This window comes from Neolamprologus brichardi, chromosome 10, assembly GCF_056152115.1.
Source record: "Neolamprologus brichardi isolate AB-2024 chromosome 10, ASM5615211v1, whole genome shotgun sequence".
Classification (NCBI taxonomy): Eukaryota; Metazoa; Chordata; class Actinopteri; order Cichliformes; family Cichlidae; genus Neolamprologus; species Neolamprologus brichardi.
In genome coordinates this window covers 30,952,090-30,979,968 of record NC_142113.1, presented here as the reverse complement: position 1 = coordinate 30,979,968, position 27,879 = coordinate 30,952,090, and the positions used below count along the sequence as shown (strand labels likewise).

The 27,879-nt window shown below is 38.6% G+C and overlaps 1 protein-coding gene across 1 annotated transcript in view; it reads left to right on the top strand.

Annotated features, from left to right (window-relative positions):
• Positions 1-27,879, top strand: part of LOC102777993 (polypeptide N-acetylgalactosaminyltransferase 10-like) — a 101,930-nt gene that overhangs the window by 4,811 nt on the left and 69,240 nt on the right. Inside the window, exons 2-3 of the mRNA XM_006785139.3 lie at positions 20,364-20,466; positions 25,230-25,368. Of these exons, the coding sequence (XP_006785202.1) occupies positions 20,364-20,466; positions 25,230-25,368 (242 nt within the window). The remainder of the gene's footprint in view (positions 1-20,363; positions 20,467-25,229; positions 25,369-27,879) is intronic.

Here is a 27,879-nt window from a genome sequence, read left to right as displayed (position 1 = left end):
ATTACTTCGAGACTGGACTATTGCAATTCTCTCTCCTCCAGCATTTGCAATTTGTTCAAAATGCCGCAGCACGCCTCTTAACTGGCGCCCAGTTACCCAACAGACCTTCTCGACATGTATAGCCCCAAGAGAGCACTCAGATCCTCTAACCTACTGCTCTTAGTGCAACAAAGGCCCCGACGAAAGACTAGAGGGGACCGAGCTTTTGCAATTGCCGCACCCAAACTCTGGAATAATCTTCCTATCGATGTCCGCATATCAGAGTCCATTCAGTCGTTTAAATCATGCTTAAAAACTCACCTGTTCCAGCTAGCTTTTGACGCAAATTAGTTTGGACTTCCACCTGGTCTGCAGTTGTGCTATGTAACTGTAACTGTAACTATAATTGTTTTTAACTTGTTTTGTTGCCTTTCTTTTAATCTGCTTTGCTGCCTTGTGTGAAGCACTTTGATGGACACTGTCCTTTTAAAATGTGCTATAGAAATAAAATATTGATCTGCAATTTCTATGTAATTTAGATATATGAATCTCTTTGTGGTGGTTTTTGGCAAAATGTATTTCCTCTGTAAAAAAGCTGAAGTAAGTTTTCTTGATCCAAAACAAATTTCATTTCATATCATGCTGCGAGAACATCAACATCAGAACAATAATGCTTTCTGATTCACTCACTTGTGCTGCGTTCATGTCATGTGGGATTGAAGTTAGAGATGGAAAAGCTTGTCATTTGCCACTTAGATGAATTTACAACATCAGGAAACTTAAGAGGCTTGTGCAGTCATAGATTTGGTAGTGTGAATGTTAAACAACACTCTGAATACGCAGAGATGCGCATAAAGTGTTAATTTTTGCATTTAATTCCCTTCATCAGGGATTTTAGTTAATGTGAGCTGTCTTATTGTTTTTCTTTTTATGCATTTGATGTATTGGAGCTCAGAAAAATCTGAGTCATCGAACACGCTCGCTGTTGTGAATTAGGAAGCCAGTTTACTCCCACTTGACATAAAGTGCCATTATTTCTGTATCATGTGTACTGAAAGGCATGGACTGAGCGAAAAGGAGGGAGACAAACGGGTTAGGCTGCCAGCACATCATCATCCAACCCTAGCATTTATCTTATTTTAACCTCTAATGGCACAGAAACTCCTTTACACTGTTGGAAACCGGCTGCAGACATTCATCTTGTCTTCTGTTTGTTTCTTGTAAACTTTTAATAGCTAAAGACAAATGGAACAAAAAACAAATAAGGGCTAAAGGAAGGAACAATATGTGTGTCTGTGCTCGGCGTCTGAGTGCTCCCTGTGGGCTGTTATGGCTTCACTGAAGTAGATAAAAATCAATACTCTAATCCCATTCAGGCTTTTCCCACATAAGTCTTGTTAGAGACGTTTGTAGCTGATATTTTCTTCCCCTTGTTGGTTTCTGTCTGCTTCACTTGTAGACTACACATCGCTTAAACCATCAGAATGAGATCAGAGTGTATTCAATACAGAAAGGGTGAGCCACATTCTCATTCATAACCAGTCTCATTCATAACCAATCTGTCCCACTGCTGTATTAGATATAACAGGATATAAATGAACAACATTTATATTTATTGTTTTTTTGGGTTTTGTTAGATGGATTTACCCAGGGAGCCGGACATAGAAGGCTTTTCTGGTACTATGTCCTCATTTGCACTTTTTCATATCCACATTACTGCGATTAGAACTTTGCATTTCTGCTTGACCCTCAGTCATAAAACCATAAAGAGTAACAAAACATCATTTGGGAATTCTCAAACCACTACCAGGACCCAGGACTCATTTCCACAATTTATGTGTAGATTCAGTCGCAGCTATAATATCTCAAACTGCTACAATTAAAGCCAACAGTCTTTCCACAGCTTTGCACCACCAAGGTTAAGGATTTCCACTTAAGGAGCATGTCTCACATTTGATTTACACTGAACAGAAAATTACTGACATGCTTACTGTGTGATAAAATTGGTTCTTCTTCCCTTATTTTTATCTCTTAGTCAGTTCTTAACCACTAGCTTGTTATTCGCTTGAAAATATCCCAGAATTTTGTCAATAACAACTGAAAGTAAAAATGTAAGGTAAAAAATGGACAACCTTGGGCTCTGTCACTGAAAGACACTTGGGGAAGCTGAGGCTCACTTATGTGACTTAACCTAAAAATTCTCAACACTGACTCTGAAAACATTTTTTTTGCGATATGTTGATTTTTATTCCCTATAGACTTGGTTGTCAATGCAGTAATATGTAGCCTGTTCTTATTTACTAGTTTAGTAGTGAAGAGTGGGCAGGAAAGAGGGGAAGAGAGAGCGGGAGAGGGCATGTAGCAAAGGGCCGCTACATTTCAGAACCTGAGTGGTTTTCAAGGAGAATGAAACTTTTCCAAACTGGGATGTAAGCAATATGTTTAAATGCAATATGAATGCAGTGTGAACGAATGCTGTGTTTGAACCGTCAGCCCTACTTTCACCGAGCGCTGAATGAGACTAATCACTTAACGCGACTGAAAGCTTTGGCTGCGCCTGTTGTTCCGCACTTCACCACTTTGTCTATGCTTTGTTGCGTAGTGTTGAATTTTCATGTTATTACTATACTGAAAAAGTTTTATTCTGAAAAGAAACAAAAAAATCCACTGTTTGATTTAAAAACCAAATGGCCTTGAGATAACTGTACTCACCAGTGTGGCTAAATGCCTTTCAGCAGCACAGTGACAGCTCTTTCTATTAAACCAATTGATTTGCTTCTCTTAACCATACCGAGCATTGATCGCTGTAGTGAAGGAAGGAACAACCTGTCTCTGTGTTCTCTGCTCAAAAAAGAGAACCCAGCGTGACTGTGGCCCTGCAAATCAGCCTAAGTTGATGCTTTCAACGGGGCAGATGGAGAGCATGTGGGATTAGGGAAGCCACTGCAAATCACATCTGTTTCTTTAGTTAGTGGCAGCAAAGCTGAAAGGCAACACGCGAAGCAACGTTACTCATCTGTAGTCAGAGTTCTGCTGACAGGGTGATATTTAGGATGGTGTGGAATGGAGGACTGCAGGGTTGCAACTGCAGCTGATGGTCATCTAACGTTGAGCTCCATAACCAAAGACAAAGAGGTTCAGTTTATTGTGGCATTTTAACTGAACCTGAGCTCAGTCATTACTGCAGATGTGCTATGCATCCATGAAAATTTTCTTTCTTTATCAGTGTAACACTTCACATATTTCAGGAAAGTTGATGCGTGTGTCATTCGTTATTTATTGCTGAATTATTGCTTGTTTCCTCTGTGATATGAAACATCACAGATTCCAGTTTGTAGTGAGAACGGAGTTACGGACTCACCTCAGTGATTATTTAAGCTTTAGTGTAGTGGAAATTCTTCAGTTGTTGTTGAACATTCATTTGTTTTCTCACCTGGAGGTAAACCTGCTCTCCATTTTAGTGTACTTCTGAAGCTTAGCGCTGGTCTGTGCTCGGGGGCTGATACTGGGGCCTTTCTGCCAGCTTTGCCTCTGGCTATAGATGTGACAGGAAGCTGCTCTTTGAGCTTGCAGCACCAGAAATCCTGTGCGGTGACCATTAAGTACTGCTTCTTTGCTGCTTTCCTCTCCCTCAGACATTTTAATAAGGAGCTTATATGAACAGCTGATGTGAATTTAAACAACAACCAGTGACGGCTGCAATCCCAGCATTTCCAGCATATTATGCAGGGTGTATTTTTGTGGTATTTGTCTTGTACTTTTTGAAAAACTAACAGGTTTTGAAATAACCGAAACCATTGGAAATAAATACAGTTTAGTTTATCTTGTTAAAAATAACAAACAACATTAAATTATCTTTTATTGTCTGTACCTTATATCACCCGGATGATGTTTGTTGTGATTTGGATTTACATATATAAAACTGAATTGATTACTCATTGAATTACTTTTAACCACTGTTTTGTAAAGTAGTGGTTAGCCTTGCCATCCCACTACACCAAGATCAAGGGTTTGAATCCAGAGCGGGCTAGTGGATGCCTTGTGTACAGCTTTTATATTCTTTCTGTGCCTTTGTGGGTTCTCTCTAGTTATGTCTCATGTTAGGCCTCAGTTACACAGGCCTAGATGGCCTGCTGGCAATCTCTGGTTGTTAGGGAAAAATGTGTCTAATCCTTGGTGAGTGATTGGTGGCTGTCCCTGGGTGGGACTGGTTACAAAAAGGGTGCTAGACCAAAAATGTTGTTGTGAAGTTGTCGCTAGCAGATTGTCAAAGTCACCTGTGGTTTCCATTGAACTTGGTGAAACTTGGTGAAAGTGTGATACAAACTGGGAAGAGAACATTTACCTTCAGAGTAATAGTGGCACCTTTTTGGTTTGTCTGTGAAGGTTCTCAGTCATCCAGGTCATCGTAGTCAAAGGAGCTTGCAAAGAAAAGCATCTGGACTTCTTTAAGTTGCTTGAAGACGTTTCACCTCTCATCCGAGAAGCTTCTTCACTTCTAAGGTCAAATGGTGGAGAGTCCCAGATATAAACCTAGTGGTAGTTTCCCCCCACAGAGGGACAAAAGGACCCCCCTGATGATCCTCTAATCGCCTGAGCCAAGGTGTGAAACTGGGTGTGGGTCCCAATCAGACTACTAGAACCTTTTTGGTTCTAGTAGTAAGGCACCACTTTTACTTTGAAGGTGAACAGACTCCAGGTTCATAGGTTACCTTATGGTTTTAAATTGGTTGTAGGTATAAATGTGAGTGTGAATGACTGTATGTCTCTATGTGTTGGCCTTTGTTTCAGCTCCAGCTACCCTGCAGCCCTGAAAGGGCCAAACGGCTAAGAAAAAATGACAAGACCGCAAAGCACCAGACTGATCACACTGAAGTCCTATTAATACAATAGAAGCTCACAGTTAGAGTGACTTGTCTAGCTTAGTTCAGTGGATGGCAGCTGCTGTAATGCATCTCGGTTTGTTTAGAGTTTTGCTGATTCTGAAGTCAAAGAGCCAAAAAAACCTGCAGCGTTGATTTGGCCCAGAGTTCCATCTGCTTTCAGCAGAATGGAAGCAAGCACTGGAACAAGCAAATACCTTTTAGCAGTAGTGCATGCATAAAATATATTAACTTGCTCAGTAGTATTAAGAGCAGTTTAAAATCAGATATCCGAAATGTTTACCAGCTGGATCTGCCAGCAGCTTACATTAACATCCTTTAAGCTGTGTGGGGAAAACACTGCATTCAGCTCTTTGGTGATATCAGGACAGTTTTAAACTGTTTCTTAATGAGGGCTATGGAAGTTCTTTTTCTGTGTAGAAATATCCAGCTGACGTTGTATCTTAGTTTGAATCTCCTAGTGTGTCCTTTTTCTGTCCTTTGTTGCATTGTAATATGAAACATGAGCCGATACAAACTCTACACACTGAAATAAGTAGTAGACAATACAGGAAGAACCCTGTGGTGATTGGAAATGTAATTCTACAATGAGTCTGTTGTTTTAAGGCTTTCTTACAGCCTACAGTATGCCCATTTAGCCACAATAACATTTGTGAGATCAGGCTCTGATAATGAGAAAAATAACTGTTCTTTGCAAACGAAGCCACCGACTGAAGCACTTTTTGAATGAGTAAAGTAAATCCCTGCCAATTTTTCCATGTTACTTTTGGGAAAAACAACAAACCTTTGTCTACATTCCACATATCTTCATCTTTGATTTCTCTCTAATTTGACCAAAGAAAGGAGCACGAGACTTTATTTGGTCTTCATGTTGCTTGGTGGGCACAGCAGGCGGTCCAAAATTTTTTTGTAAGACCAGTGTTTGTGTCGTAATCCATCAATATCTGAGCAGAAAGTTTGAAACCACAGGAAGCAGAGAACTCCATGAGTCCTGGCCTCTGTGGTCTTCTGCCTGCTCTCTCCATCTCAGCAGGACTTTGGATAATGACTCCTTTTGGGAGATAATGGACTGTGCAGTGGCCTTGCTGAGCTCCTCTGCAAGGGGAGTTTGGAGTGCCTCGCTGCAGGGACCGCCGTTGGGAGGTCCTCTGCCTCAAGCTCATGTCTAGCTCAGATGAGACACAGGGCAGAAGCCTAGAGGGATTTGCATGTGAGTCACAATGAGGTTAATCAGCCTGAAGCATAGTCTAGATCTTTTGCAACTTATCTGAAATAGCAGAGTACGATTTTGTAACAACGGCTCTCATGACTCAAGTAAAATAACAGTATTACTCAGTGGATACCTGAAGTGTTTCTAAAAGTGTTGTTTAAAGGCTGTGAATTTTTTCTTTGTCAGCTAACACAGCTGACAAAGAAAAAACAAGCACAAAGATACTTTTATACACAGAATCACGACCCATTAATTACTTTTGGTACTTCTGATTGTACAATTGTACGATTGTAAGATGGAAATGGATTTTTAAGTGAACAGAGAAGTTGCGCTTTCTTAGAAGATGGAAAAAGGGATTTTGACCCTCTAGCTCAGATCAACTTGTCTGTCAAGTGTCTAAATATGATGGAGGAGAAGAAGAGGGTCGCACATTGAATTGCCAGCACTGTTTTTAATCAGATGCACTGCTCAGCTGGTAATACTTTATTTTTCTTAATGCCAGACAAAAGCAGTCCGATTGTGTTTATGTCTTTCATTTTTCCCGCTGACTCTTTGTTTGCTGATTTTTTTTTTTACCACTTTCTGATCAGTTTTCAAGTTGGAGGAAGAACATTTTTTGAGCAAGTCCAAGAGCCTCTGGTACTGATGGTAATCTTGAGCCATCTTGTGAAAAAGGAAGCATAAACGTATAATAAAACTAGGAACCACTTTTGATATTTATAATCTTTATTACTAGAGGGACATGAAAATACCTGAAAGCTTGAATATAGCCTGAAGTTTGTGACATTGGAGGAGGCCATTTTTCCCCGAACTCAAAGGTTTAACCCAGTTCACACACGATTGTACTAGTCTTTCTGACTCGTCTTTTTCTTTCTTTCTTTTTTTAATTACTTTTGCACAAAAAACTGAAAATTATAACAATATGAACAATATAAATTGCCCTCTGGGAGGAAGTCGGTTATATTCTTTTGGATAGATAGCAACTATAGCATCAAAACAATCATCTTGCACCTAATATTTGCTGCTTACAAAGTATTTTTCCCATGTTTGTGGGTAAACATTATTCAAGTTCATAATTTCTTAATATTCCTCTAAACTGTATGCATTTGTGACAGAGAACAAAGATGGAGGAAGCTGGTTCTGAGTCATTCACACACACAGTCACAGAGTTAAGTGTCTCTGATGGTGAAGTCAGACAAAAACTCACTTCGCTTCCATTTCTATGTTTAGCGGGGCTAGACATATCCTCTTGGAGTTGTATATTGATTTGCCTCCTTCCTGTGCTTTTTGTGTAGCTGGGTTTGATCGCAGGGCTCTCCAGTGTCTAGCCAGAGGTAGGAAGGTGAGATTGCGGTCTCGCTCAGGGACGGCTTGTTTATGTTCTTGTTTTATATGATAACAAAATAACCAGCTGCAGGAAGACCTTTAAAGCTATACTTTTTGATACTGGTTTCTCCTAAACATAGTAGCAGGAAGTCGTGATGTTGTCTTTTACAACTGAGATGTATTATATGTATGTTTGCCTTTCTAACTAATTTAAACAATAAAGCACAATGTATATTTCCAAAACGAATGAATGCTATCATGAAGTATGAAATATATTTCAGAATGCTTGTTCAGGACAAATACATCCACTATGGGAACCAGACTGTCAATATTTAAGAGTAAATAAAGTAAAATAAGTGGCTGTTGGGTGTTGTGGAAGTTTTCCATTAAATAAAGCCTGCAGACGAGCGGTGTTTTGATTAACGTTCATTAATCAAAACAACCTTAAGGTTCACACTCCCTTGCTACCTCCCAGAGTCCTCGAAGAGACAAAAGACTCTTCCTGGGGAGTGGTCTGCTTCCCCCAACTTCCTTACTAGCCCCCCACCATTTGTCTTAACGTATGAGTGTGAAACAGGTTTAAATCCAGTAGCACCAAGGCATCATACAATAAAATAATGTGATTAATACATAAATAAAATAAATTCCTATACATGGGCTTTAGAAAACTTACCTCCAGCAAACCAGACGATGTTTCTCTAGACTGAATGCCTATTATCTATTAACTTCTGGTACAGTCACTGTATATGTGGCTTAAGTCTTCATGTTCTGTGTGCTGATCATTGTTGACAAATATATAACTTAAATCAAAAAAAGTAAAATCATCATCAGATTATATGGATTAGTTTTGAGTTTGCATCTCAACACTTTTATTTATTTATTCCCGCTCAGGCCGACCTTCCAATATTTAACCAAGCTCACAGCGTCCAATACCAAAAATCTTTCCTGCTGATTCGGTTTCAGTAGACATGTTCTTTATGTTCTTACACAGATCTCTGTAGTGATGTAGTGTGTCTGTCTGACTAACACATTGATTAGTTATCATCCTACAACACTGGCCAGCATCAGTGATGATGGTGAACTTGGACATCCAACTTTAGATCCATTTATTTTCAGCACAGATTTCTATTTAAAGCAAACTTGGAAACATGAGAGACACAGTCAACAGCCAGAGAAGTAGTTTTCAATCACATTAGGCAGGGCAAATGCGACCAAATTTTTCAATGGTGCGACAAAAAAAAAATCTTAGGTCGCACAAGTGTCACCAACTGTTTGAGTAACGAAAAAAAAGTCTCTGCAACTCTGAAAGTCTCCGTGTGGTCAACAACAGACACACGTTATGCCCCTATTGTGGTGTAAACCAATCAGAGATAATCAGGGGCGGGACCTCTGATTGGTCGTGGTCCAGATATTCATGTTGTGCATCTGTACGTTTGAAAGTGGCGGATAGAGAGTGGTGAGTAGCTTGAATAAAGCGATATCGATTCATTAAATCCTGAATCGACTTTTAAATATAAATGTATTTTGCCAGAATCTCAGGTTAAAGCTCATAAAACAATTTCAACGACCACCAAACAGCAAATGAGAGCAGATAAATGGATTCCACACAAAGACATAAACACAGAGCGTGGACCTGATGCATCGGATTGAGCTTTCTCACTCAACGGCACGTAGACGGACACGCTGTCGGGGCTGAAAGCTGACAGCTCACTGATTCTGATGCACCAGGTTCGCGTCTTTTTTGCGTTAGATTCTGCGCTGCAGGTTTTGTCTCTCTCCAACCAAAATTCACTGAACCACCAGCAAAGGAAGCAGCAAACTACGCATCTCAAATCTCTGTTTTCTGCATTATTCATTCGCTTATAACCCACCAGTCTACCGCTGTTTACAGCATTGTCAGCCGCTGTCCTTTATTTTTTTTCTCTCTTAAATGACCTCGGACAAGAAAGCCTAATTTCTGCTGTTCAATACTGAAGAAAACTTTTTAAAATTATGCAAAATTGCAGAATATTTTGAAGGTTATCTGTTATATAAAAAGCCAGGCCAGGAAAATCTCCTTCATGTTTTTCTGTGTTTTATTCTCAGTTACTTTGACAGAAAGCATCTGCTGTGATGTTCACAATTCTGATGAAGTCTCACAAGTGTCAGTACTGATAAATGATCAGAATTATAATATTTCTGACTGTCTGAGGCAAAATTGAATCAAATCGGGACCTTGTGAATCAGAATCGAATGGATTATAGAAATCAGTGATGACACCCAGCCCTAGTGAGCAGCCTAGGCCTGACATAAGTGGATGTAGCTGTGGGTAATGAGAAAAGATAAAAAGAACGATTGATACGTTTTTCATTAAGGCCTGATCCGTCCGAAATTCATAGCCAGTGCTCTGACACGGAGCCATCAATCTTTGAATGCTGAAAAAGGACAGTGTATCCAGAAAACACATTATATGTCGTGATAAATGCACCGCCCAAGTGTCCCCTCTCTCCACTGCCTTTCAGCGGCAGGCAACAGGTCGTCAGAGGAGGCTGAGATGATGATTACGTTTAACATTATCTACAATATTGCCAAAGCGTGCCAAAGCACTTTAAGCACAAGCACAAGATTGTTAGTTAATCATTGTCTGTATGGACAGCAATTTTCCCCCCAAAGAAGTGCACATGTAAAACTGCGGTGTTAAGCGATGCGGTTGAAAAATTTGGGTGCGTCTAACTTTTGTGCTGGTGCGCCTGCAGCTGTGTCAAAAAGTTAGTCTAGAGCCCTGTTAGGGAACTGAAATGAACTTAAATCGGTAATAAAATATGCCAGCTGCAGCTACAATTTCAAAATGTGTTGTTTGTTCTGAAAACCTGTCCGATATAATCTGTTGGAAATTATTTATCTGGAGTTCAGGGAGATATTGCCAATTCTTAGCAAGGTCTAACTGCCAAGCTCTTAAAAAGCCATTAGAAATAACAGTGGTTTTAAGATAGTGGTGGTGATACTGTATTTTTTAAAATTTATTACTCTTAAGGGTAGGAGCATAACCCTGTTGTTGGGGTGGGGAGGTTAGCTAACACATAGACACAGACAGTGAACCTGTGTTTGTGTTCAAACCTATGGTGAGTTTAGAATCACTAATAAACGCAGCCCTGCGCGTGTCATTGGACTGTCAGGAAGGCAGAGAACCCACGCAGATGCAGGGAGGACATGCAAACTCCACAAAGCGAGACTAACTCTAAGCATGTGGACTGTCACTGTCAAGATGTCACATGTTCTGCAAAGACTCACCTAAGCATGTTTTATATTCTTCTGGTGAAGTTGTGTGGCACAGGGCCGAAACATTTCTCCAGAGAAATGCGTGATAGAACAAAATGCCACTGATGGTCTGAAGTGAGGTCGCATGTACTTTCTAAACTTTCTATTAAAACACAGTGAAAAACTTTGCGAATCAAAAGGTCTGGCACAAGAGATTTGAATGTCAAGGTTCATTTTATTATTTTTTTATCAGCTGTAATGGTTGTTGCTCTGAATGCTGTCTTCCTCAAGAGCACCGTGGTAGGTCTCATCTGAATAAACCTCACTGGTATTGTTTGTATTACTTTCAGTATGCCAGTTTCTATATCAGTGCATATTCTGGGCTGTTATGTCGTATGACTGCAGAGAAGAGAGTAAAATTAATGTCAGCACCGTTTCTTGGCAAAAATGGACATTAAATCAAAACCTTGTACCAATTTTGATTTTCTTTTTTTAAAGGGCAAATACAAAGAACCCTGTTGTTTACATTATAATGTAATATTGGCTCTCTCACCAGAAAGCTGTCAAGAAAGTAAGATCAGCTTGACTGGAGTCTTGTGTTGTACGCGTGATGGTTAGTTTATCCTGATTAAAAACATCTAAAATGTATGCATACAGTGACAGTTTCAATTTAGTTTCTCTCTCTCCTCGAGTGGAAGTTTGCTTCTGTTAGCTGTCATGTTGGTCATTCTTTTACAGTCTCTTATTTTCCACTCAGTCACCACATTTATGTCATAGGACACTTCGGCCCATTTGTATTGGTGAACTCAGACACGAGACTCAAATAGACTGGATTATCAGTTTAATAGAGAGGATTCTGAGGTCACACTGGGTAGTAGGGGTGGGGGAAAAAATCGATACTGTGTAGCATCGTGATATTTTGTTTGCTAATAATGTATCGAGCAGAAATCGATATTTTGTTACAAAAATGTTTTTTGTGCTCTGACTTCAGAGCATGTTGATCCTTTTTCTGAGCAAGAATCCTGACATTCCTTCACTGTCCAAATGTGTTTAACTTTTTTTTATGGCAGCAATAAACATGACAGTTTACTTATTTTCATTTAAGACATGTTTTATTTTAATCAAGTTTAAAACTTTTTTATTTAATGTAAAATTATATTTTATTTTAATTTACTTCCAAATTCTTCAGTTGCTGAAGGGGCTGCATAGTTTTCATAAACTGCATAGTTCAGAATAGCTATAATTGTACCAGATGGTTGATTCAGTTAAGTTGGACTAGACTGTAATACAAACCGTTCAGTTTGTCAACAATCAAACTGAAATGAGAGAAAGACTGAGTGTGAGACTTTGATATTAGAGAAAATGAATATTGATAAAGTTTACCTTTTTGTACAGAATCTGAATATCACAAAATATTTGAAAAAATTGCAATAATATCGTATCGTGAGTTAAGTATTGTGATAATATTGTATCGTGAGTTGTATGGTGATTCCCACCTCTACTGGGTAGCTGGTCTGACTCTGGAAGAGAGGAGAGAGCTATTAGTCCAAGAAGTCCAAATAGGGAGATTCTACAAGGAAAGTCCAGTTGGTGAGTGAGAGTGCGGTGAGGGAGAGGCCACTGACTTGTTTTTCCACACAGGAGTGCATTAGAGGGTCACCATAATCAATGTTTCAGCCACAGGATCTCACACTAGAAATAGAGGAAGACACGGGAGTTAACACAGGCAGTTAGAACGTTCTCAGAGAAATATAAAGCTCAGGTCCTTCTGGACTCGGGCAGAAACTGCAAAATGACAACAAACCAGTGCAGGACTATCAGAACTTCTTTTTTTTTTTTCTTAAATAAAGTAACCAGTGATGAGAAAAGGTTGGGACATTGTCTAAAGTTGTTCTGCTGCATCCATCAAATTGACTTTGTGCTAAGGAGCTGGCAGGTCAAAGCCAGTTTCCTTTCTGGTTTGACTGAGTTGAACTGTTCTGACATGCACCCCCACTGGGTAATGTCTAAATAAGTGCAAGGCTGCATTGCATGTGTGGTAATGACTTAACTGTGTTTGGGAAGCATACAGCACTGTTTGAAGTGCTGTATGTAAAAGATACACGATGAAGAGAGCAGAGCTGTATGTGAAATATCTTACTTTCTTCCCCTCTCTTAACAAAAATGTGAATTTTGGCCTAAAAAGAACCTTTTTTTTTTTTTTACTTAGCTACGTGTTAGTGCTATGGTTAATCCAGTGGTCGCTACTTTATACTGCACCTTGAATAATTATGTGTTAGAAAGTGCAGAAAAGTATTTGTGCCAGTGTGAAACCTCATCTCTGTGATGATAGCCATCAGAAACAGTAGCAGCAGCACACACAGCAGGGAGGCAGCGAAAACTCGGAGAAGAATAAAGACAGCTGTGTTTACTGTTTTTCTTTTTGAACAGAGCTACTTATAGCAGCTTGTATGAGATGGCTACAGTTGATGCGTTTGATGCTTAAAAAATACAACTGAACTGAATCTTTTTCAACTGTTGGCGTGGGCAAGCAAAGGTCAGAAATCCCTGTGGGTTGCGTTTAGTTACTTAGCAGCAGGTGAGGCGCTGTGAGACACAAGAGAGTTCTGGTTGGGTTTACTTGAATCTTTAGAAAACAGCTACATGTCTGATTTTAGTGTACTGTGATTGGACGTTGTGTTATCATAAATATAAGGAAAAAAAAATGTAATTTAGGAGCCTTGGGATGAATAAAGCTCAGATACTGGTTGGTTTTGGTGAAGAAGAATTTAATTTTGTAATTGGCAATAAAAATATTCATGATACATCAAGCATTTTAATCCCATTCTATCAGAATTATTATATATAATTATAAATTGTGACTTAATTGTTTTTAATTGACTCTTAATTGTAAAGATTAATTTTGCTATTGTAGAATGATACAACATATTTAATTGTAGCGTGTTGCATTTGTTGTACAACCTTCAGCGATAATTGTTTGGCACAGAGCATCCAAATGTGAATCTTGCTGGTAGCATGAAAAAAAGACTTTGATTTTTCTGAAATCAGCCTTAATAAGAGTTCAAAAACCAAGGCAATAAAATCCAAAAACCAGCAGACAAAATCAGGGTTTTAACACATATTGAAGGCTAATCACTGATATCAGGGAAATGCTGGTAAAACTAGATACATGTGACACTAATTAAGGATGAAGAAAAAGTAGAACATAAGTAAACTAAATGCACAACGCTGGGGATGGAGAGCTACAAAATAAATCAGCAAGTAATTCAACAGGGACACATCTAACACAGAGATGGACACTTAACAAGAAGACTCTAAAGAGACGAAGCTAATTGTTATGATTCAGTGTCATGGATATTTTTTTTTATACTGTGTTTTTTGAGAGGGTGGCATAGTTTGTGTCCTGTGTTATTGCTGCCATGTGAGTTCCAGGTGGAGGCTGACCATTGGTGGAGGACTGGGAGAGGCCGGCTATAAATGAGGACCCTTTTCAACCGGCACGCCCCCCGCCTACTTCCTGTTCCCAACGAACTGTGCATGTGGCTCTGTGTGAATTTGTATTCTGGCAGCTTTTGCCGTGTTGTAAATAGTTTGTTGTATATAGATGTAAATAGTTGTCGATACTTTTTTTTTTTTTTTTTTTTTTTTTTTTACTCGGTAGCTGTAGGGGTGAGAAGCCATTTTTCTTTGGGAACCTTTTCTCCTGTTTTTGGTTAAGGAGGCAGGTAAGACACCTGTAATTTTCTTTTGGGGTTTTCTGTGAAGGTAAGCCAGCTGCATTTCATTTCTAGAGTTTTTGTTTGTTGTTTTGACCATGCTCACCCTGATGCCTGCTACCGTTTGGGACTTAATAAACTGACTGGCTGTTGTGAAATCCGTGGTAGCTGTTTTTTGTTGGTTCGTCTTCCTTGAGAGCAGGGGGTGTTGGGGCATTTCTCCTTATTTTTATTTTCCTTATGTTGCACACCGGTTTTCCCTGGGCTGGGGTGTAACATAATAAATACAAGAACATGAGTGAACTTAACAAAAAAACCCTAAACAACAGAACTTAGAATGTAAAAATAACAAAATTCAATCTCCAACAGTAATCAAAACTAAAACGGGAAGGAGGAGAGTTGAAGTAGCAGGTTCAGAGAGTTGACTCAGCCACGGGACAGTGCAAACAAGCAGTTCAATGTGTCAACCAGTGGGACAGGAAGAGCAGGGGATCGACCTATATGAAGGGCAGAGCAGAGGGCTGACCTGGGGGCAATTTCTCAGGATATATGCTGCTGGCATACGTCAGCGGAGGTGGCAGATACCTTCTGGACAGCCGGCTGGTGACAAAGCAGATAGGCCGATGATGTTAAAGTTGGAGATCTTAAGGCGGCTTAGTCGGAGGCACTCGGGCTTAGATAACATTGGATGCCCTAGACTCAATGGGATAGCAGCAGTCGAGTCTTACCGACAAAGATAGAAGGATCCATGAAAGCAAAACGGTACCCTCTGGCTCAAGCAAATTGGGACCCTTGACTGACTTTCTCGAAACACCAACTCAGAAAATTCAGATTTATTAGGTGGCTTTGGACTATCTGGTACTGTCTGTCATGATGGCGAGAGAGAATCTAAACCGTAATGGTTCCCCTTTTCTCTGACCTGTAATGTTCAGTACCTGCATGGTCCCTTTGGTTGTCAGGTATACAGCAGACGGTAAGAAGAAAAAAAGAGTGGACTAAGCTGTCAGGATGCATGTTGCCCAAAAGCAAGATGCAGAAACAGGACTTTATTTAGGTTAATACAGAAAGTTAAAATGAGGATATATTAACGGATTGTGACAAAGGGAAGACCGCAAACACTATGAGAACCGATTAAAGATGGCTAACAGGTGAGAAATGAGATGCAGGTGGAAGTAATTACACAGGTGAAAACAATCAAGAAAAGAAGGTCAGACAGGAAGTAAAACTGACATGATGAATGACAGAAATGATATTTAAAGTAAAGCTACAAAAAGAAAAAAGCACAACACAGAAAAAGAAGACGTCACAGACACTGACAGAAATAAACACAAGACAAGATATCAAAGTCAATGAAACATAATTCAAAACTCTCACACTAAAAAATTAAAACAAGAATAAAAACTCACTAATGTATAACAAGAATTGAAGCTTAATATACTAGGATGAAAATAAATGCTAAACAGGAAACTTAAACATGATGAAAACAACAGTAAAACCAATCAAAATTTAATAATAGACAGTTGCAAAATATGATTGCGACCTTGTCATTAGCAGGTTACACGTGTATTACCACAGGCCAGAGGGAAAGAAATCCCTACAAACTATCAGGGGAAATTAATTTTAATGCAGTTGACTTCTAAAGGTACATTATTTTCATTTTCTGGCTTGTCTCCAGCAGCTCATGCAAGAATATTCTGTACTCATTGCAGTCTGGTATTTGCAGCTGGGTGGGCGCATCATCATCATCATCATCATATACAGAATGATGGTGATTTCCAACTGAACCATATTCCATTGAAATGAAATAAATTGAAATGTGTGCACCTTTATTGTGGGAAGGCAATGGATATTCCACTAGAAAGCTGGGTTAATGTGGTGTCCAGTTCCATTTCCTGCATTATTCTGTTGAGTGATTACGACAGCTTTTCTGGGATTTAAATTCCCTCGGCTGTTTGTTCTTTGCGTGGTCCTCTGCATCTGCTTCTGGAGTGCACGTGCAGGTGTGAGAAAGCGGTAGATATGGGAAGAAATGGAGCAAGAAGAAATAGATTTTTTTTTTCTTCCTTTTTAAAATTCCTTTCTGTCTTTTTGTTTATCTCAATCAGCTTCTCACCCACATCTTGTCTCTTATTTTGCATGTGTTTATGTGGCGTGCCTGGGCTGAGGCTGAGAGAAACAGCATAACACCTAGGCAAAGTCACACTAAGATTCTCACAGAGACTCAGATTACAAAAGTTTCTCATTCTCCTTGTCTTGTTTTTCAAGGTCTTGTTAGAGCAGAAAGCCCCAGTGGAATATCACGCCGACGTGTGCTGAAATTTTAATCAAAAGGAAATGGGGCAGCGCAGTGTCGCTTCCTTTCAGTGGGAAACACACAGATGGACTCTAACTGCATGTCAGGTCCTGGCACGTCACACTGGGAGAAAATATGAACCAAAAAATAGGAATGAGGATGGAGTTTGAGACAATTAGAAAAGTTAATGCGAGGTTTTAGCTGGCAGCTCCAAATCGATGCTAAATAAATTAATTTAGTGATGTGCTCCATCATTAACTTCAGCTGGAAGGAGGCGATGGTGTCTTTAATTCAACAACCTCATTGCACAAACAATCAGGTTGCTGGTTTTTCAACAGTGAATCCACCAGACTTTACCAGATTCTACTATGGCTAAGACCATCTTCATTAGCATCATGATTTGGACCTTTATTTTCATCACAAGTATTAAATTTAAGAGAGAATACAGTTTACTGGGAACTATCATGCTTCAAATATTTACTCTGCCTCAAATAATGCTTGAAGGACAGCTGCAGTGTTTAACAGTAGCTCCAGTAGTTTTCTTTGGTTTGGCAGGTCTCTCTTTAGCTTGTGTTTAGCTTTTTCTGTATTATTGTTGGTTGGCCAAATTCTGGCTTTAGCAGCATGTTTCACTTTGCCTGCAATTTGCAGTTCTATTTGCATTCACACTTAAATCTCAGCTATACATTCACTGAATGCTTAATTAGGCATTGCAGATGGGTTGGTCACATCTCATAATGTGCAGTCTGATATAACATTGCTACAAACCACACCCTCAATAAAAAAAGACTAAGAAAACAGGTATTAATAAAAAATGAATGCCTCTCTAACAGTGTCACTAAAAACCATAGTTTATTATCATTGTAAAAGCACATGAAATGACTGAGCTGTTGCATTAAATTGAAGCTTTACACTCATTTAATTTTAGAACTGAAGAGTTCGGCTGTCAAGTCTGTACACAAATAAAGGAATGGGTAATCTTGTGGTCGATATTTAGTCTAGTTGATCTAATGTATGAGACCCCTTCTTGTGTATTTCACAGAATGTTATATGTTAACAGTATTTTCACTCCCACTCATAATTCCTTTAATTTCTTGAGAAAAAGTTGAGATTAGTCTCTCGTCATCAGTGTATAATCTTTGATAAAATGACGCGTTGGAAGAGACAGACACCTCTACGTTCACACTGCAGGTCTTAATGCTCAATTCCGATTTTTTGATCAAATCCGATTTTTTTTTTTTTTTTTTGTCTGCTTGTTCACACTACAGATTAAATGCGACAGCAAACATGCTCTAGTGCAGTGGTTCTTAACCTGGGTTCGATCAAACCCTAGGGGTTCGGTGAGTTGGTCTCAGGGGTTTGGCAGAGCCTCCACCGTGACATGCACGGCTCATTTTGTGCACCAATAAAAAACATATCTATGTCTTGAATTTGAAAAAAAATCACATTTTATTCTTCACTAAAGAGGGGTTCAGTGAATGCGCATATAAAACTGGTGGGGTTCGGTACCTCCAACAAGGTTAAGAACCACTGCTCTAGTGTGAACGCTCAAAGCGGCCCGCATGCGCAAAAGAAGACGTCACACACAACGCGCTCTGTTTAGACCCAGAGCAACAGTATTGTTTGACTGATGGCCGTTAATATAAAGGCTTCAGACTTCACGTTTCCTAATTTTTGCTTTAAGTTATTTTGTTATTTACATAATAATGTAAATAACCTAATAATGATCCTTATTGCTGTTTTAGAGGAGCGGTGCTTCAAAGGATAGTTGCGGATTTCTGTCAGAATCTGCAGATTATACAGTACAAATAAAATGTTCACGTTGTCTTCCCAACAGTTTCACTGACATCTACACTGGATGGCCAGGAAGCGTTCGTGATGTCTTATCGGGCGCTTCTCCGGCGCTGATAATTGGCATCTGTCTTGTGTCAGTGACGTAAAAGACGGATTTAATGCGACATGACCATTCAAACAGCAGTCGCTTTCTAAAACATCGGATATGTATCAGATTCAGTACCACATACGAAAGTGACCCAGATCGGATTTGAAAATATTGGATTTGTGCCGTTCACACTGTCACACCATGATCGGATATGGGTCACATAGGGTCAAAAAAATCAGATTTGATGCGCTTTCGCCTGCAGTGTGAACGTAGCCTAATGCCATAACCTTATGCGTCCAACTCAGCCGCCAACGGACACCTTGTGGGTGAATGACTCATGCGACCGGCTTTGAGAAAACAGCCCTAATTGATGCCAGAGGAAAGAGAACAGCTAAAAACAGTTAACTTGAAAACCTTCCCTGAGGTTTTTCCACCTGTCATCTCCACAAGTTGGAGAACTTCAGTGACAGTAAATGATAAATAAGCTTTTATGTACTGCTTTTCTAGTCTAATCAACCACTCAATGTGCATATTTAGATGGAAATTCATACACTCAATTCATAGAATATTGTATTAAGGGCAGTCTTTAGCTTTCAGTACCTCGCCCAAGGACACTTTGATAAGTAAGCTGTAGAAGCCAGGACTCAAACCACTGGCCTTTCAATTAGTAGACAACCCGATTTTTCCCCTGTCTCACAGCCGGCCAAGTTCAACTCCTAATCAGGTTCCCAGCGCCAAGAGCATGAATCATAATGATTTTGGTAACTGTAATTTTTTTTTTTCCTAACAATCTGACTCTGGCATTAAAGATGATCAAACATGTATTCGGGGTCAGAGAGTCATATTTAGTCATGACCTTTGTAATCATCTGGGCTTTTGTCTAAATTGGTCCATCCACTGTGATTATATACTTTGTTTGAAAATGATGTTGTAAAATTGCATACTATATTACATTTTCGGGATAAATTATTAAAGTATACTTACTGAAATACAGAGGATATTGGCTGATTGGCTGACTGTGTCAACACTGAGCAGCAGAGCAAAGGGGCAATAAAAGAACAGCTGTACATTCATCATCGTTGTTTGTCTGACTCTGCTGTGGTATCAGCTAACAGCCTAGTTAATAATACTCCATGCAGTCAGACTTATCATTTGTATTAACAACAATTCACTAATTGCATCCTCCCACGGAGCTAATTGATTAACCATTGTGCTGTGATCCTGTAATATCTCGAGACACTGAGAAGTCATTTCTAAAGCGGGAAGAATTTTGTAAATGGCTGTTTTTTTGCATTTTAATTCTGTGTAGAAAATAATGGCTTATGGTGATAAGAGTGTGTGCGTGTGTGATGACAGGAAAACTGAATGTCATTTTCTGTGTTATACAAATAAAAAGCACACCCCCCCCCCCTCCTCTTTTTATAAAGCCCCAGCTGTCAGCAGCATGCTTTAAGAAGGAAAGACAACAGGAAGGCTGGCGAGATATAAAAAGCGTGAATTAACCATATATTGTATTTAAGCAGTTTTTGATCCCAATATTACTGTTTAACATCCAACACAGTGAACATCCTTTCCACTCTTCCTCTAATATCAGTTGCACTGCGCCTGTATTTAAGAAAGCACTCGGTTTTCTATGGAAACATATCAACATAATGGCAACAATAATATGCTTCAGCAAGCTTTCTTGAATGACGTTCATTTGGAATACTTGTGTAATGATTTTGAGGAAAGATCCATCATTGGAGCCATTTGTATGTGATAAAAACGTGACATCCACATGGTAAGTTTAGCTGAGATGCAAGTCTTAAAGGCTTTTATGTTTTCTGTTCCACTGCAGTGGTTGAACCAGCTGCGTAAGGTCACTCAGGTGGGACTTGACGGTGTGCGGCGGCTCGACTGGCACGACTACGAGGCAATAAGGAGAGATGCTGCACGCATGGGTAGGTACAAACTTTTTGCTGATGCTGCTGTTTTTCAGAACATCTGCTCTGTTTTAGCAGAAGGCCACACACACGTGTACACTAAAGCTCTAAAGTTGTGCTGCTTTTCTCTTAATTCCCTCGAAGTGGATTTCTCACTCATTCTCAGAACCAGTGCGAATCAATGCTCTAAGTGCTGTTCTGAGTTCATTATTAAACACAGTTAATCTTGTACAACAAGACCTCGAGTGGGAAACATAGATTATCATCCCTTTTGAAATCTTTTTATAGAATTACATTGTAGTTATTATGGAAGAAAATCAGTTGTTTGAGCCTTGTTTGAAGCACCACATGAAAAGCACATAGAGAAATTAGAAATATGCAAAGTGAGTTCAGCTTTTTCAGGTACCCTTGTTAAAAGATTTAATGAGTCATTAATTTTCTCAATAGACAGTGATGCTCTTCAACAGCTTGGAGAAAACAGGATTGATAATAAAAACAAATGTAAGCATCCTAACATCTCAGATGCATCTGGTTTACCTTCAAACATCTAGTCTACAAGCTTAAAGCTCATACATGCCATTTTTGATAAGCCAAAGGTTCTAACACTGAGGAAAAATGTCTATACATTCTGAAGCTTTAATGAATAGAAAATCCTTGCACTTTCATATTTTTAAGGAAAGAATGACATAAAGGTGCAATCTGATGTATAATATGGGCATGAAAAGAAAAACGTGGGAGCTAGATCAGTTAAGTTCGTCCCTCAGAAAAGCACAGCATCCCTATTATCAAGTGTGTGTGATTCATTCGAGCTGGTTGGCCTACAGACATGTGGTGCTTCAACTTACATTTTGATCAAGAAAAGATGAATTATATCTGTTTTTTTTTTTTTTTTCTTCTTCAGTTTATGCAAAGTCGGGTATGAAATTGCAGGCTAAGAAAGGTTTGCAGATATCCTTCTTCCCATCAGGGATTTTCAGTCCCTCCTGGAGGATGCTTGAGATGCTCTCAGGCTAGATGAGATAAATAATCCCCTCGGTGAGTTCTGGGTCTACCTTAGATTTTCTCTCAGCTAGGTATCCCCAGAAAACCTTCACAGGAAGGTGCTCAGGAGGTGATTAGATTAGATCTCAGTTGGTTCAGGCTGAACCAACTTTACTCTCTCTTGGTGTCTGAACTCTTCACACTATTTCTAAGGCTTAGCCCAGATGTCTTAAAGAGGAAATTTGAGATCCTGGATATCATTGTTTTGGCCACTAACCATAGCTCATGACTACATATAGTTTAAAGCTTTGCTTTTCAGCTCAACTCTCCTATAATCTTAAACACCACTACAGCGCCTGTGTTATTGCTGACACTACATCTCATGCTCCACCTTCCCATAACTCTTGAACATGACCAAAAGATCTTAAAGTCCTTGGATCTACTGTACCCTAAGAAGAGATCCAACAGATGATTTTCAAACCTTTCATGCGCCTTGTTCGGCAAGCAACATCAATGAACCCCATCAATGAAGCTAGCGAGCTAACTTCCTGTTAACTTCTAACTCCGTTAAATGTAATAAATTCTGTTTTCATGGATGCATGAATGTTAAACGTATTTGTTACACCTGGTAAAGCAGCAACGCTGATGATTTAATTAAAGATGAAAGAATTTAGACCATTTTTAACTCTCAGTATTCGTTTGACTTTGGGACCTGAAGTGGATGGAGTTTTGGACCCAGATTAGTCCGCGAAGCTCCTCACTACGGCAGCCGTAATGCTCTGACAATCCATCAAGCAGTGTGGCTTACCAAAGTTGTACTAAAACATTTTTTTAACAGATTTCTGCAGAAATCGGTTCAAGGTCAGTAAGCACAACCAGAATTCATACATAAGGCACACTCTTGATTTTTGAGAAAATTAAAGGGTTTTAAGTGTGCCTTATAGTGTGGAAAATATGTTATACAGAAGAAAAGAATATATCGTGATATATATCATTACCGCATGTGCTTCAAATTATATCGCGATATGAATTTTAGGCCATATCGCCCAGCCTTACATTAAAGCTTCTTATACAATGGAAACCCTTCAGAGTGTTTGCAATCAATGGTTGACATTATTGTATTCAACTCACTCATTCACGCTCTTTTTCTTTCAGCTCATATGTAAAATCTCAATAAATAAAGACCAATATTAAAACAGAGAATAATACACTTCCAATTTTCTTCCATCTATTTCTTCTTTTTGCTTCCTCTCCTTAGCGCAGACCCATGATCAGCTGAGTGACTGTATTTGCTAACATAATGAAAATAATGAAAGCGATAAATCTGATGCCAGAAAAACCACACAAAACAACCCCCCAAAAAATATTAAAAAATAATTTGTCTCTGTGTGGTTTGTAGTTGCCTGAGGAAGGCTAGAAATCCCAATTTCAAAGATCTTTCTAATAACCGGGAAAAGTAGAGAATTAGGTAGAAGAGAGTTTATCGCTGAAATGAGCCATTAAAGTGAGGAGTTATTTTCCACAGTTGTTACCTTCAGGAATATAGACAGATCATTTCTGCCTAATGGAACAAGGCAGTTCAGTTTAATTTGTTGCTCTTCTCTGACTATAGAGCCTCTGTGCGCCTGTGTGTATGTTTTTGTGGAGAGCATTGATAAGTGGCTAATGAAACAAGCAGCACAGTGTAATTTGATGCACTTTTGATATGAGCTTAAGCTTCACAATGTTTGTGCATCGATAAAGATTACAGAATACGATTAGGCACACATGTGTTCATGTCAAACATCTGAACTATGTGCTGAATGTCTGTATTATATAGTTACTGTACAAACACTTGATGTTTCATACTCTAAACAATTAACTGATTAGCCGATATTGACAGCTCGTTCCACCTTGTTAACACAACAGCCATGAACTAAATATATTCAAATTGAAGACTATTATGTGGGAACACACAAGGCAAAAATATGCATTTTCTCCTACTTTGGAAATTCTTTAAATTATAAACAATGAAATATGAGGAGAGTGTCCACGTCTGGAAATGATTCAGCAAGTTAGAGTTACTGCTACGTGCTTCTTCACTCACTTCACTCAAGGTGCTAACATCATCAGTACGAATTAACTCATTAATTAGGAAAGGTGCAACAGAACAAATGGCATCCCCATTTCTACCATGAATTTAAATTGAATTGAAGCAATCCAAACTCCTTTCTCTCCAAACAACTTAAAACTATTTTTTCAAACTTGACGAGGAGTAGATGGAAAGCCTAATGCAGTATGACTGTAGATACTGTTGGATCTCAGTGAATGTTGAATGTTTGACTTTGGTGCCGATGTTCTCTTTCTTCTTTTGTTTACTTTGCAAACATTATGCCTTGGGCATATAATATGGTGAATATGATATAGTAAACCTTATCACTGCTGTACAGATGACATTCAGCAAATACTGTACATTTCTTTATGTTTGGATGGCAGATAATTTCTACAGTTTTATTTAGGTAGTTCTGCCACTTTAGTCCCCAAAATGCAAGAAAGTCTTTTCTGCAGAAAGATACGAATAGACACTGCAGAATATTTCTCATGTATGTTTTTAATTATGCAGGATTGCTGAGTCTGGTTTGAGTATATTTCAGGCTAAGACGAATGCAATGATTATGCTTACCATTTATTTATATTTTGATGACTGTAATTCTGAATTCACTTGTACCAAATCATTTTTTAAATGTAGCTGCTAGGTTCTTTGTGTGGGCTTAAGGTTTAGCACATCTTGCTGTCTTCCCATCAATATTAAAAATTTAGTTCAAGTTTTAATACTTTGCAAAGTGTTAAACACTGTAATATTAGACATGAAGGTAAAAGCAATCTACTTTCTTTAATACACAAATGTATACTTGTTTGTCCTAGTTGTCCAACAACCTAAATGATAACACTGACATAAACAGACATTATTGTTACAAGCTAGAAAATCAAGTGTTGTTGGTCAAATTATTTGAATAACACAAAAAAAAAAAAAAAAAAAAAAAAAAATATATATATATATAGATATATATATATATATCTATATATATATATATATCTATATCTATATATATATATATATCTATATCTATATCTATATATATATATATATATATATATATATATATATATATATATATATTAGTTATTCAAATGATTTGAATAACCAAGTAACAGGGAAAAAACTCCTTTAAAGCCAAAGAAACATAACTCAGTTCTGGTTATCTATTAAGAATATCTTCCAGAGTTGTGTACCTATATTCATGTATATTAATAAATAGACCTTATAGATCTCAATCCTATAGTGATGTATATTCTTCAAATATAAACCTTGACAACTTCAATTTTGCAAGTACTTAAACGACCACTTGAGGCTAGCTGCAAAAGTAAGTCCAGTCTTAGAGAACCACATATTAAAATGCTGAACTTGAAAGCAGAAATAAACATGTTTACAGCCTAGTTAGATCTTATAAAAGGTGATTTTGATTGTTAGAAAAAATCTCCCCTTTTTATGGCAACTGTGCATGATATTTTAACCTCCTAGGACCTGGTGTCCACATATGTGGACATCACATTTTGGGTTATTTAGACCAAAATACTCAATTTTGCTCTACAAGGGCCTGATATCCACTTACGAGGACATTATACTGCTACTGTTCTATCGAAATTTTAAACGAATACCCTCATATGTAGCTCTCATTTTTCTTAGAAACAAAAATTATTAAAAAAAACAATCTGTTTTCGTTTGTAATGTGGTTTTTTTTTCTCTCTTTATTTGACAGGTAACGGTGAGCAGGGGAAGCCGTTCCCTCTGACAGAAAATGACAGAGTCGACCAAGCCTACAGGGAAAACGGCTTCAACATTTATGTCAGCGACCGAATCTCTCTCAACCGCTCTCTCCCTGACATCCGCCATGAAAAGTGAGTTGCGTGTCTGTGTGTGTCTGTGTGCACTTCAGGTAAATGGATGCACTCCAAAGCCAGAAATCTAATCTTCTGAGTTTTTATTGAACACTTTGGATTTCTGATGTAGTCATCCTCTCCATTCAAATGTTGTTTTTTCCATGAATGTCCATTTCTTTTAGACTGGGTTCTGAAAATAAGCAAAAGCAAGAAATATTTTATTTTAGAATTGAAGGCTAAATTGTTCAGAGTTAAATCAGCATGTGTGCCCTCATTACTCACCTTGTGGGCCTCTTGTATCAAATCTACAATGAAACTTTTGAAAATGAAGAACAATTTTGAACAGACTGTGTTTTTTCCTCCATTTTTTATGCCTTCAAGTCCAAGAGGAGCCTGAAAATGATTATGTGTTACTGACATGCATGTCTACGATTAGATATGACAGATGCCACAGCATGGATTATTTGAACTGGTGTCTCGCCAGAAGTGTTTATAAGAAGCCAACATTTTGACCTATTTAATAAAGCCCAAAGAATCAATTCATCTTCTCAGGAACAGCAGGTCACAGGGAGCATGTTTGGTTTAGTGTTTGTCAGGGATTACTTCTGGGGCTTTGCTACACCAAGAAAAAAGTGGAATTACAAAAAGAGAGAGAAAGAAACAAGAACCTGTCCAGACTCGTGTGAACTGTGTGCTTCCTTCAAGCATAGACTGGCATTGTGAAAGACCTTTAATCACAGCTTTTCTTTTACCTGACGAGAACTTTCCACTGACTCTTGACCCTTCCTCCTCCTTCATGTGGAAAGCAGCTTTGAAAGGAAGCTTTCAAAGCTGCTTTCCGCAAGGACTGTTTCTTTCTTTTAGTGTTTGTAGAAGCCGTTCTTTCCTTGACCTGCTACATTTCTTGTGATGACCTGTGTTTGCCTGCTTATACTAAATGTGAATCTATCATCACAAAACATCCCCGCATAGTAAGCTCATTTCTTATGCAAGTATGCACTTTATTTATTTCCAAATCCAACTGGTGTGGATCTGCATTCAAAGAAAGAATGAGTAAAGGTACACCTTACACAGGTACTTATTCTGTATTCTGAGCGACCACATTTAGTCTGATACTATTCACACTTACTTTCATACCTATGAATCACTATGTTTGAAGTGTGTTTAGATTTAGGGAGGTCATAAAAACTTCAGGTGTTTACATGACAGCTGCTGCAGTCGTCTTGGTTTCGTGAGGCTGTAATTGAATTATTAGTAGAGGTGGGAATCACCATACATCCCTCGATACGATATTATCACAATACTTAACGTACGATACGATATTATTGCAATTTTTAAAAATATTTTGCGATATTCAGATTCTGTACATAAAGGTAAACTTTATCAATATTCATTTTATCTAATATCAAAGTCTCACTTTGTTGCTCCAACTGGCTGCCATCATTCATCTCTCCTGTGTGACCAATCAGACAGACACACCTGTACCCAACCCCTCCACCTGGTCTGCCCTATAGGCACCGTCTGCCTCTTAGTGATTGGTGTGTTGTCACTGCCCCAGAGTCACCCAGTCCCAGACCTGAGACTGACACATTCGATTTCTGCACACTGAAAAGATTTAATTGAAGCACACACTCGCTCCATCCCCTTGTGGAATTGGACAAGGTTTGTTAAGATTCGTCGGCCAGCTGCCTGTCGATCAGTCAGCCTGCCTGTCTCCCAGTGTTCTTATTTGAATGAATAACACGCAGGCTGATGTTCAACACAGACATTGATCGACTGACACAGTTCACTACACACTTACGCTTTCTCTCTGTCAGAGCAGGAATATAACTGTCCTCTTATGATTAACACCTCTGCAGGGGTCCTGCCTCTTGCTGCGATGCTAAGATGCACGAGATGGTAGCTGCAGCCCATCGTCAGAGCACATGTTGCCAGCTGATAACTGTCCCTGTTACAGGAGGAACGTGTCGGTGACATTCCTGACACGAGTAATTAAGTATTATTATGTATTTAGCAGCATATCTGAAGGTCTTTGCTTTAGAAAATGTCACAAAGCTGTCATCCTAGCCCCAGTTTATTCTCTTTGATCACATGACAACCATGTAAACATACATGATGAGAACAAATTTGTAACCTTTTTTATACAACTCTCAATTAAAGATTAGATCATTTGCTTTAACTAAAAAGCTTCAAAAACAATTGATTTAAAATGATGGTTGCACTTTTAAAACATCATGAAAATAAATGTGAAAAAATGAATATAACACTACAATCTATCTGATGTAAAGTCCATAATACCTCCTGAAGACCAACGGCAGACCAAATTTTCTATGTTTGTAAATCTGAGCTGATGAAAGAAGCTCTTATTGGATGGATGAAGTTTAACAGCAGAGACATGAAATTTACTTTGAAGTTTCTCTGTCAAAAAAAGAAGAAGAAGAACACAAAATAAACATGTGAATATAGTCAGATTCGCTCAGCCAGTCACTTTTGTGAGGCTCCGGCTTCAACACAATCTATTAGATGTAA